The sequence below is a fragment of the Pseudoliparis swirei genome, chromosome 18, assembly GCF_029220125.1.
Source record: "Pseudoliparis swirei isolate HS2019 ecotype Mariana Trench chromosome 18, NWPU_hadal_v1, whole genome shotgun sequence".
In the NCBI taxonomy this organism is placed as follows: domain Eukaryota; kingdom Metazoa; phylum Chordata; class Actinopteri; order Perciformes; family Liparidae; genus Pseudoliparis; species Pseudoliparis swirei.
In genome coordinates this window covers 26,510,911-26,522,304 of record NC_079405.1, presented here as the reverse complement: position 1 = coordinate 26,522,304, position 11,394 = coordinate 26,510,911, and the positions used below count along the sequence as shown (strand labels likewise).

At 42.1% G+C, this 11,394-nt stretch overlaps 1 protein-coding gene and 1 non-coding gene across 2 annotated transcripts; both read left to right on the top strand.

The window, feature by feature from the left end:
- The first annotated feature begins 1,515 nt into the window (after window positions 1-1,515).
- Window positions 1,516-1,588, top strand: trnaf-gaa (transfer RNA phenylalanine (anticodon GAA)). The gene has a single exon. It is a non-coding gene; the product is annotated as a tRNA-Phe (tRNA).
- A 3,072-nt stretch (window positions 1,589-4,660) lies between these two features.
- Window positions 4,661-10,443, top strand: LOC130209037 (inositol hexakisphosphate kinase 2-like). The gene is made up of 5 exons (XM_056438558.1): window positions 4,661-4,938; window positions 6,701-6,938; window positions 7,500-7,666; window positions 8,475-8,650; window positions 9,409-10,443. Exons 1-5 carry the CDS (start codon window positions 4,773-4,775, stop codon window positions 10,030-10,032), a joined length of 1,371 nt encoding a protein of 456 aa, XP_056294533.1. The 5' UTR covers window positions 4,661-4,772; the 3' UTR covers window positions 10,033-10,443.
- The last annotated feature ends 951 nt before the right edge of the window (window positions 10,444-11,394 follow it).

Sequence of the window (11,394 nt, the reverse complement as noted above, 5' to 3'; positions counted from 1 at the left end):
CGCTTCGAGTGCAGTCATCACAACAGTTGGTTTTTTTCTCCTTCCATGACGACCTGCTGGGAGGGGAACAGCATGAGGACAATCACCAGTGTCCATACAGCTCACATGATTATACTCTTGTTCCCAGACGAGACACACGCGGCGAGATATATATATATATAAAGATATATATATATATATATACCGCTGAGCCATAACACTGTATCCTCTTCCACATATTGTTGCAATATAAATAAATATATACTTGTGTTCAATATTCCCTCTGTGCTTGTGGTTGGGCACGGATGGCATGTTTGCATATGATAAACTGTTTGTCCACTTCTAACAGCCGTAAAGAGCCAAAAGTGAGTAGGATGGTGCAATTTGCAATGTGTTAATTTGAGCATTGTCTCGTTCCCGTTGGCATGGTGAGATCTCTCCCCTGCATTCTCACTCTGACGAGACGCCGTCTTTTCACCGTTCTCAAGCGGGAGCATCCAGAGTGTTGCCCTCAGCATGCAGTTTGACAAACTGCGTGGGTTCGGTCTCGCGTGGGAGGAAGGTGATGCGGACCTCTGCAGCGCGGGAAGAAGAAGGTCATCCACGAAGAAAAATATCGGCAGCACTTAACTCGCAAGAAGTGCGAGTTACACAGTCGACGGTCTGCGATCGTTATCTGACTTTACACCTTACACCTGCGTAAGTTGATGTTTTGCTTTGGACTCGAAGTGCTCGTGAGGAACGGTTGCTCAAACGGAGACTTCATGTTGAAAAATAATCCAGAGTATGTAGCTGTATGTGCGGATGTCTTGTGGTCAAATGACACCAACATTACCAGAGAGGCCCAAGGTCGACTGGCCGAGGTCATGTGAGGTATTTTCTGGGGGAAATGCTTTCACAAAATGTTAAAGCTGAAGCTCACTCAATTGCCTCAAATCTGCATTAATGTGAACACTTGTAATATTAACATTTAATAAATGGTTTCATTGCACACTGACTGTGTGATTCAATATCTTTACGAAATGTGACGTTATAGACGTTTCGGGGTCACAACTTTAAAAGGTCAGCTTCAGAGGTCACCTTCATTTTCACTTCTTTATAAATGTGTACTTTAGTCAAGTTAACTCAAACTTTAACATCATCATGTCTGATAGTGTGTGTGTGTGGCCTCTGCGTAGCTCAAAAAACATCTAAAATCACGACATGACCCTTCATGAGAGCCATGAGGAGTGAATCAAATTAGGCGTGTGTGTGTGTGTGTGTGTGTGTGTATTTAGATGACACACATTCATGTGTGTTTTATTTATACTTTACCCAGGACGTACCATACAGTATGCCAAACTGCAAGAGCAATAAGCAGATATATAAAATATCTCATGTGTTCCTTCTAAATAAAGAAATAGTTTTGAAGATAATGGAAAATAATCAAAACATTTCTTGTATCTGTGAATATGGTGAACAATACTCTGAACTCGACTGGCCTCTGGTGGAGGGATTGAGTACTTACACCCACCGGGAGTCCGGGTTTAATCATCCGCCGGAATAGCTCAGTTGGGAGAGCGTTAGACTGAAGATCTAAAGGTCCCTGGTTCGATCCCGGGTTTCGGCAGAGACATGTCTCCTTTTGAGAAATCACAGACGGTAAAAGAAGTTTTATAGTGAAGTGAGTAGTAGAGAGGACCGGAAAATGAATTAAAAATATATAAGTTCAAATAATCAAATTCTAAAGTTGACTAATTAAATTAACCCATTTCTACACCATTGAAGGCCTTCATTCATTTATTTATGTGTGGTAGAAGTTTACACCTCATTCTTAAGCAACATTTTGTGAAATAGGATATCATATATATATATATAAATGAATGAATAAATGTCGGTGAACAACAATGTAGACATGATTGTATGATATGTATTTCTGTCCTGTTTGATTATCACGTTTTTTATTCATATATGCTTTCAATTATTTATTTCAGCTTTTATTTATAATTGTTCTTATTTATTTAGGTATGCATACATTTCTTTGAGCATTTATTAATTAATTCCTGTATTTATTGATGCATTTACTTAGGTATTTAATTATATTGAAGTCATGTTTTGTCCTTCAGCTACAGCATGTTTGACTATAGATATAAAGCAGGGTATTGTTTGTTATTTTTGTGAATCTATGTTTATTATGACTTTAATATATATTTTTATTTATTTATAACACACAGAAGTTGTAGTACATTTACTCGCCAGCAGATGGCAGGACTGGATAGTTTCCAGCTCACTTAAGAACACTGAACACTGAAACCACACACTAATAATTAGATGAGTCTATAATGGATTGATTAGTGCACGTGCATGAACTTTGCTGAGGTGCATCCACATCACACACACACACACACACACACACACATACCCACACTACACTATATGAGGGAATGCATTTTGAGCATTTTGATACTTTGTGTTCATATTGTGTGTGTGTGTGTGTGTGTGTGTGTGTGTGTGTGTGTGTGGGCTGTGTTTTAGGAACAGGCTGTTCCCTGCATGTCTCCCGGGCACGAGAGAGCCGCGCCGAGGGAATTCTAATCTTTCACGCTGACTCGACGAGAATTCAGTTTTCAGGGTTTCGGCCTCTGGCTTTGTTTGTGCCTGATCATGTGTGACCTTGTTGACCTTTCGTGGAGCAACATGTACCCAGTCATAAATCTGAAGTGGTGTTTATGTGTGTGATTATGTGTGTTTTGCAGGGAGTGTGAAATCAACGGCTCTGGACCTTCTCTTAGGGTTTCAGCAGTTTTAATGTCTCATAACACACGTGTTACATCATAGCTGAGATTATCTAACACGGGTAGTTCTGCAGCGCTGCTCAGGTCTCCACATCGTGTATTATCGAGTCAATCTTTTCATTTGTCTAATTATCTACGCTCCAAAATAACGTATTTTGTGCTTTCGGACTCTCTTTTTTTTCATCATAAAATTGACTCACAAACTATTTGCTTATTGTACTACACAGATAGACCCCTCGTGGTGCACAAGCTCCTCCCCTTTTGCCCTGGATGAGAAAAGTTTCTTTATTAGTAAGTATTGAAGAATAAAAATGACTCACTCTGTCATCAATTTCCCTTAAATGTGTTTTCGATATCTGACGGAGGCATTTATTTGAGTTCTTGTAAGAAATGTTGCCCCGAGCCTCACGGACTCCTCCTCGCGCGTTTATCATATGGCATTTTTCGCTCGTATCATTTTGTAAATGAAAATAAATTGTAATTTTGAATAGAAAACATGTCATTTTGTTCAGCTCTCATGTCTTCTCACGACACAATGTGTTTCAGGTGTTGCGTAGCAACCATTTACTTGCTAACTTCAAGTTACATTGATCAGTAGATAAATCATCTTGGCAATGGGTGCCCTTTTTTTGGTTTGAGTACCTGCCCCCCAACACGCCTGTGCACGCGCCTGATTGTACTGTATGTGAAAGACTGGGTGTTCTGCAGGTGTAACACGATTATTGGATGAGAGGTTCGTGCGCTGCAGGTAATGGTTTGGTTATCGGACCGGTTTAGACTCGACAGCCCCAAGTGTCTCGCAAACCCGCCACAAATCACAACTCTCAGGTGTGTGTCCTATATGTGACACCGTGTGTGTTTCCACATTCCAGCTTGTTTCTGCATGAAGAAACAGGTCCTATAAAAAGTCAGTATGCCGACTACCGAGCCACAAGTCACTGTAACTGGACTCCGTCTTTGAGCCTTACGTTGACGTATTATGTGGGTTTTCCGTGCGTGAGAGTTTTTCATCTGGGTCTAAATCAGAAGTGTCTAGTCCAGGGGTCCTCAAACTTTTTCCTGTGAGGGCCACATAACTTTTCCCTTCTCTGATGGGGGCCAGAAAAAGTGTGACAATCGCAGGGGTGCCTAAATGTAAACAATTATTGCTTTCCAGAAAGCCACACATAACCAAATATTAATAACCCTTTCCGGGATCTTCACACGTTCTATTCGTAAGGGGCTAGTCTAGGATTTGCGTGGCCAGACTTTAAAAAAATCATAATGTGTCTCTGGTATTGTTCAGGGGGCCGGGCCAAATGTGGAGGCGGGCCTTAGTTTGGGGACCACTGGTCTCGTCAGACAGAGCCCAAAGTGAGAGAGACACATCTGATTATAAAATACCTTCTGTGAGCTATGAAGGAGATGAAAAGGGAAAGCAATGCTGCTGCACCTGCTGGTAACCACAGTGCCTTCGGGTGGAGCTGCAATTCATGACGCCTAATACCTCTGCTGTAAGTGTGACGTCATTGAAATGAAGCCGTTTTGCATGTTTTGCACGTTAGTAAGTAGGTCATTTTGTTTTTATATTGTGTATTTTGTCCTTTTCTGTGTTCATTTGTGATGTTGTTCCTCACTTTCTATGAGAAAATGGTGTTACATGTTGTGTCAGGATGTTAATCCTGCTGTGGCCTTCCCCCTTGTTTGTATTCTCTCCCCCCCCTCTCTCTCTCTCTCTCTCTCTCTCTCTCTCTCTCTCTCTCTCTCACACATTCCCCCCCCCCTCCCACCGCTGTCTCTGTTTTCGCACTTCTTTTCGATTGAAGGGTTACCACCCGACAGCCTGCTTTCGGCTGCTCCTGATTGGTGGATAGCGCGTCAAGGGGGCGGGGCCAGCGTCAGCCTTGTGCGCGCTCTACCAGTGGAGAGCCAGCTCCGGCTGTGGAGGCTCAGGCCCAGAAGGCCGTGCAGGTTGCAGAGCGACAGCAGCTCCCGCAGCAGCAGCAGCAGCAGCAGCAGCAGCAGCAGCAGCAGCGCTATATGGAGAAAGGGGTGATGCTTGAGCCGTACCTCCACCAGGTGGGGGGGCACTGCTGCGTGCTGCGCTTCGGGCAGCAGACCATCTGCAAGCCCCTCATCCCCCGCGAGCACCAGTTCTACGAGAGTGTGCCCGCAGCCGTGAGGAAGTTTACCCCCGAGTACAGAGGTAAGGAGCCTTCCTTCGCTCACCGGGGTTGTAATGCGCTGTTATGAGTTATTATACGCTGTTATGATTGATTATGCGCTGTTATGAGTTATTATGCGCTGTAATGCGCTGTTATGCGTTATTATGTGCTGTTATGCGCCGTTATGAGTTATTATACGCTGTTATGATTGATTATGCGCTGTTATGAGTTATTATATGCTGTTATGCGCTGTTATTATGTGCCGCTATGTGCTGTTATGTGTTGTTATGAGCTATTATTCATTGTTATGCGCTCTTATGTGTTATTATGTGCTATTATTTATTGTTATGCACTGTTATGAGTTATGTGTCATTATGCACTGGGATGCGCTGTTATACGCTGTTATGTGTTTGTTAGTATGTGCTAGTATGCACTGTTATGCGTTGTTATGTTATGTGCTGTTATGGCTTATTATGTGCTATTATGCACTGTTATGCGCTGTTATGTGCTGTTATGTGTTATTATGTGCTAGTATGCGCTGTTATGTGCTGTTATGGGTTATTATGTGCTATTATGCACTTGTATGCACTGTTATGCACTGTTATGTGCTGTTATGTGTTATTATGTGCTAGTATGCACTGTTATGCGCTGTTATGTGCTGTTATGGCTTATTATGTGCTATTATGCACTGGTATGTGCTGTTATACGCTGTTATGTGCTGTTATGGCTTATTATGTGCTATTATGCACTGTTATGCGCTGTCTCTCTTTCTTTATGTCACTGCTCTATGTGCATGTGTGCAAGGCATTTGAATCAACACCTCGCACAGGATCCCCCGCGGTTTGGGTTACTGCTCGTAACATTTTTGTGTGTGTTTTGAATTAACTGTTTTTATGTGACCTTTTATATAGGTCAGGTTTTTGAGCTGATACAAATTAGTATCAGATGAAGATGGCGAGCTACCCACGAGTCGGATGAACACTATGACTGCCCACTTTGACAAAGTTCATTTTTCATTATAAATATGTGTACTTGATTTTTGTTCTTTATGTTCAGTAAAAACCCTTAAAACTCAACTATTTGGTTTTGTGTTTTTCCCACACGAATCGAGCTCCATAGACGAACCTGGGGACAACATCCATCAACTTTGGTAAAAACTAATTTCAAATTAAGCCACAGGTTACACTTCTCAGTCCTCCTCTGCCTCTCCTTCATTGTTCTCTGACTCCAATGGGGAGGAAAGACTGTTTATGATCCAAATATGTCCCGCTGACTGTTTGTTGTTGATGTGCTTGTAAGTGAAGCCTGTGGACGAGCATCATCTCCTTTTTTTCTTCTCAGTGTACATTTCCGGTGATGCTTTGATGTTTCTGTATGTTACTTAATGTATATTGCTCATTAACTGTGTGAGATGACATGTATTGGCAATAAAGTGAACTTCAATTATGCAGCCTTGTGTCATTCATGATTGGCTATGACCTTTTGTGTTGCTATATGCATTTGAGCATCACTACTTTAAAGCATTTTTTTGTTTTCTATGGGTTTACACCATTATATAACCTGCCAGCGCACTGATATTGACTTGATGTTGTTAGCACAGATGTCTCGAAGAGATGTAGGTGTAGTAAAGCCGCAGGTATAATTATCAGGGATAAGAGATTCTAAGCACTTGAGGTGAGCTTGTGTTACATAATCAGCTTTATTTAGTTTCACTTCAACACGAGAGGCATATTATCCTCCCTGCTCCATGACGGACACGTCTAACAGATTCTCTCTCTGTTCCCCTCTATGTCCGCTTCTCAGGTGTCGTGTCAGTGAGCTTGGAGGAGGATGAAGAAGGGAACTTTTGCTTCGTCGCTTACCCCATCCAGAGCGACCCTGCAGACGACCTGGAAAACAAGGACCCCTCGGCCGACGACAAGCCCAAATGCGAGCTGCTCCTATGGGAGAAGATGATGTCGTCCTGCCCTCTGGTGGACGGCGAAGATTACAGCAAAGATGGCCGAAGCCGCCATTCTTTTAAAGACCAGGACGAGAAGAGGTGAAATGAAAAAAGAAAATGTCGCATCAGAGACAGCAGCACACTGTGCATCGTCTTATCATTACTCATGATGAAGCAGCAGGTGTGTAGTCAATGCATGAACACGACGCATTGGTCGCTTCAGAACTGTGACGCAGCTACGATCTATTTAAAATAATAAAAGTTTGTCATGAATGGTAAAGCTGTTTTCTGTAGACTCACATTAATCGACACGCACATTACAACGTACAACCGTAGGTGTTAACACTGCTCCTCGGCAGCCAGAGAGAGGCGTATATAACTGCAATAGACGCATGTCCGTCTGTATGTACACAAACACTTTGTCACTTTGTGGATCATAGTAGGCCTAAGTGAAAGACACAATAGAATTGGTTTCCTCTTTATTTCCAATATAACAATTCATGTCTGCCCTCTGTGCCATGCAACCAACACACACACACACACACACACACACACACACACACACACACACACACACACACCTTTACGAACACAAGCAGATTTGTTTCCTTTCTTCTTTACGCCTGAATCTGATGCCGGTCTCTCTCTCTCTCCGCTCAGCGTCCAAAAGCTGGAGGAGGAGGAGGAGGCGGAGGAGGAGGAGGAGGAGGCGGAGGAGGCCGAGCGCAGTGCCGGCTCCGCGGTGCCGCAGCTCAAACACAACCCCTGGACCCAGCAGCACTGCATGCAGAGAATCAAGGACAAGGCCGAGCAATGGAACCAATACAGTATCCTTTCCCCGTCACAGTGGAACCAGATGTGGAGATGTTCTAGAGGTTCAAGGTCAAAGGTCACAGGACACCTCCACACCTGCAGCAGCTGAAATGTATACATGATCATCAGCGGCGCTGGCATGTAACCGGAGGGACATTACCAACACACAGAAAAATAATGTTTATTAAATGCTTCTTTAAAAGGCTTTGTGGTTCTACGAAGAACCATCACCTACTGAAGAACTATTTTGGAAATGGTGCCTTAAAGAACCATGTTTTGAAGGTTCTTTGAGACACGTTTAGAGGTTCTTTGAAGAACTATTTAAGTTAATGGTTCTTGAAAGAACCCTGGTTTGAAAGGTTCTTTGAGGAACCAAAAATGGTGCCTTAAAGAACCATTTTTTAAGGTTCATTGAGACACCTTTATACATTCTTTTAAGAACTATTTAAGGAAATATTTCTTGAAAGAACTCTGATTTGAAAGGTGCTTTCAGGAACCAAAAATGGTTCTTTCTATGGCATCACTGAAGAACCATTTTCGGTTCCAGATGACACCTTCATTTTTTTGTGTGTATTACAATTACGAGCTATCACTGTCTTTGTCTGGTGGAGTTGTGCTTCCAAAGCTCTCCCATTGGTTCCTTAACATTACTGTCGCTGGCCTCTGCAGACCATTGCATGGATTGTAGATTTATGTGAATGTAGTTAAACACGTGGAGTTCTTTTAGTTTTTTTTATCGGACCTCGCGAAGCAGTTTAACGTCGTACACTGATCAGTGTAGAAGACGCACCTCATTGCCTCCTTGACTCAAGTTTTTCCCAGAATTCATCTTGCTGGAGAATCTGACGTGGCGCCACACGCTGCCGTGCGTGTTGGACCTGAAGATGGGCACGCAGCAGCACGGAGACGGGGTGCCCGAGGACAAGAAGGCCAGGAAGATGCGCAAGTGCCAGCAGAGCACAGCGGCTGTTTTAGGAGTCTGCCTCGCCGGCATGCAGGTGAGCGTCGAGCCGAGAAGAGGCTTAAAGGGACAGGCGCACATTTGGGGGAACACCTCGGATGCGCTATATTTATATTATATATCGTTATTATAGTGACTATTCCGACTGCATTCCTTTCATAAACCAGACTTCTATGTTTTGTTTAGGAATCTACTCTGTCAAATAGCAGGGACATTTGCCTTTCGCTATTAAATTAGTAAAGGTGAAATATTTTAGAGGAATAATGGGTCGACATCTGCACATCATCTCTGACTAGGACCAATCAAAACACCGGTTTATCTCCCTATGGGGATTATTTAAATAGAAATTTAAAGAAAATTAGGAATAAGACGCAAAACATTTGGTATGCAATTTTTTATATTTTCACAATGCAAGAGAACATTCAGAGCATACAGAGCACAGTGCATTAAACATTACAGAAAATTACACAGCAAGTTAGGAAATAGAAGAAATTAAAGGAAAATAAATAAAATAAATAAAATAAATAAAATAAATAAAATAAAAGTAGAATAAATAAAACAAATAAAAAGTAAATAGATAATTCCCCCCACCCAAAGAGAAAAAGATAAATCAAAAAGTTGGTGCATAGGATGATGACACAGCACAGAGATACCATTAGGTGTACAATTAACTGTGAATTATTTATTCAACCTGACCAGTCTAGTCCAGGTGAAACAAAGCCTATTTTCTGGCACTTTTAATGTAGTCAAACATATAGAAGAAGTGGTCGCCGCCTACTCTCTGTCTATCTCCAGGTGTACCAGTGTGACACGGGCCAGCTGATGTTCATGAACAAGATCCAAGGCCTCCAGCTGACTGTGTTGGGCTTCAAGGAGGCTCTGTTCCAATTCTTCCACAGCGGACGCCGTCTACTGAGTGAACTCTTCTCGTCGGTGCTGCGCCGGCTCCGAGAGCTGCAAGCCGCCCTGGAGACCTGTGAGTCCTATCGCTTCTACTCCAGCTCCCTGCTCATCATCTACGACGGAGCGCCGCACCAAAAACGCACCGAGGACGGCCTCTCGGACGAAGAAGACGAAGAGGAAGAAGAAGAGGATGACGGTGAGGAGGTGGAGGCCGAACCCGAAATGGAGGAGGAGGAGGGCGAAGTAGCGGGTGCACTCGGCTTTCCTCGCAGACCCTCCACGTCGAGCAATGGCAGCAGCAGTGGCGGGAGCTCGGGCGCCGGCTCCGCTCGCTCATCGCGCTCCGGCGCCCGCGGGCCGCTGGTGGACGTGCAGATGATCGATTTTGCTCACACCACCTGCAGACAGTACCACGGGGACAAAGTGGTGTACGATGGCCTGGACAGCGGATACATCTTTGGCCTCCAGCAATTGATCACCATCATCTCCGAGCTGGAGAACCACAGCACAGTCTAAAGACTGACACACACACACACACACACACACACACACACACACACTCGGATACAGAGTAACACAGAGGATAAAAAGCAGAAGTGGGAGGAGAGGTCGTGACCCCTCCGGTCTTCTTTTTTGCCTGTTCATTCTGCCATCCTTCTTTCCCGGTTCATCTCCACTCAAAGAGATTATATACATATAAATATATATTGTATCAAGGACAGTTGATATAGAGTTATTGCTTTTTTTGACATGTTTCATAAAATAAACAAAAAGTTTAAAAAAGAACGTGACTGAGGGGTACTACATTCCCTGTTATTAATGTTATAATAATGATATTAATTCATATTGTTATTTTACATCTTTCCTACCTCTATCTTGTACGTATGTGTTGTCGAAAGAAAATGAACACTTTGGTTTGTGTTACGATCTCTCTGTCTTCTTTCATATTTGAAGATACCAGGAGCTTTATAATCATAAAAAAAGAAACCAGACTCGGCTAATTTAAATGTGCGGCAATCAAATTTCATGTACATTTCCCGGATGTGAGGTCGTCCCCTTGGTGTGTACTAATGACTGCTCTTTGAGTGGCACCCTGCACAAACACGTGACGACAGAATTATTAATACCTCTATAAATACCCTGGAAATGTAAGGACAAGAAACAAGGTTCCCACAATATACATATATATATATATATGTATATATATATACATATATATACTTATATATATACAGTATACATATATATATATACGTTTTATATATTTATATAAATATATATATTTATATATATTAAGAGGGGGAGAGAGACGTGTTTCCGTTAATCTAGAATCATTATTTAGTTTTTATATATATATTTATATGTATATGTATATATATTTATATACATGTATATACTGTATATACATGTATATGTATTTATATACATATATTTAAAGAGAGACGTGTTTCCGTTAATCTAGAATAATGATTTAGTTTTTTATATATATTTATATATACATTTATATATTTATATATATATATTTAGAGAGAGAGAAAGACGTGTTTCCGTTAATCTACAATCATTATATATATATATATATTTCTATATATATATATATATATATATATGTATATAGGCGGGCGGAGACTCTCAGAGACACCGGCGCTGTGTGGAGAGGAGCTATTAAACAGACACGGTGCTTGTGTCAACAGAAAGCATGAGCCAATACCACTGCCGTGTCATCTCTGCACTGCTGGCCGTCTAACACACACATTTCAATTCCATTTTTTAAAGAACACTTTTATTTTTGCCGTTTGACATGTGACTTGACTGTACACATTGTTTTGTTGAATTAGAACCTGAATATCTGACCCAGTTCAAACGCTCTTCTCCTCC

Excerpts from the sequence above, each read along its gene's own strand:
- LOC130209037 (XM_056438558.1), top strand. The coding sequence starts at position 4,773 with ATGGAGAAAGGGGTGATGCTTGAGCCGTACCTCCACCAGGTGGGGGGG. Across the intron at positions 7,667-8,474 it reads CGAGCAATGGAACCAATACA|AATTCATCTTGCTGGAGAAT; the intron begins GTATCCTTTCCC and ends AGTTTTTCCCAG. Across the intron at positions 8,651-9,408 it reads TCTGCCTCGCCGGCATGCAG|GTGTACCAGTGTGACACGGG; the intron begins GTGAGCGTCGAG and ends GTCTATCTCCAG.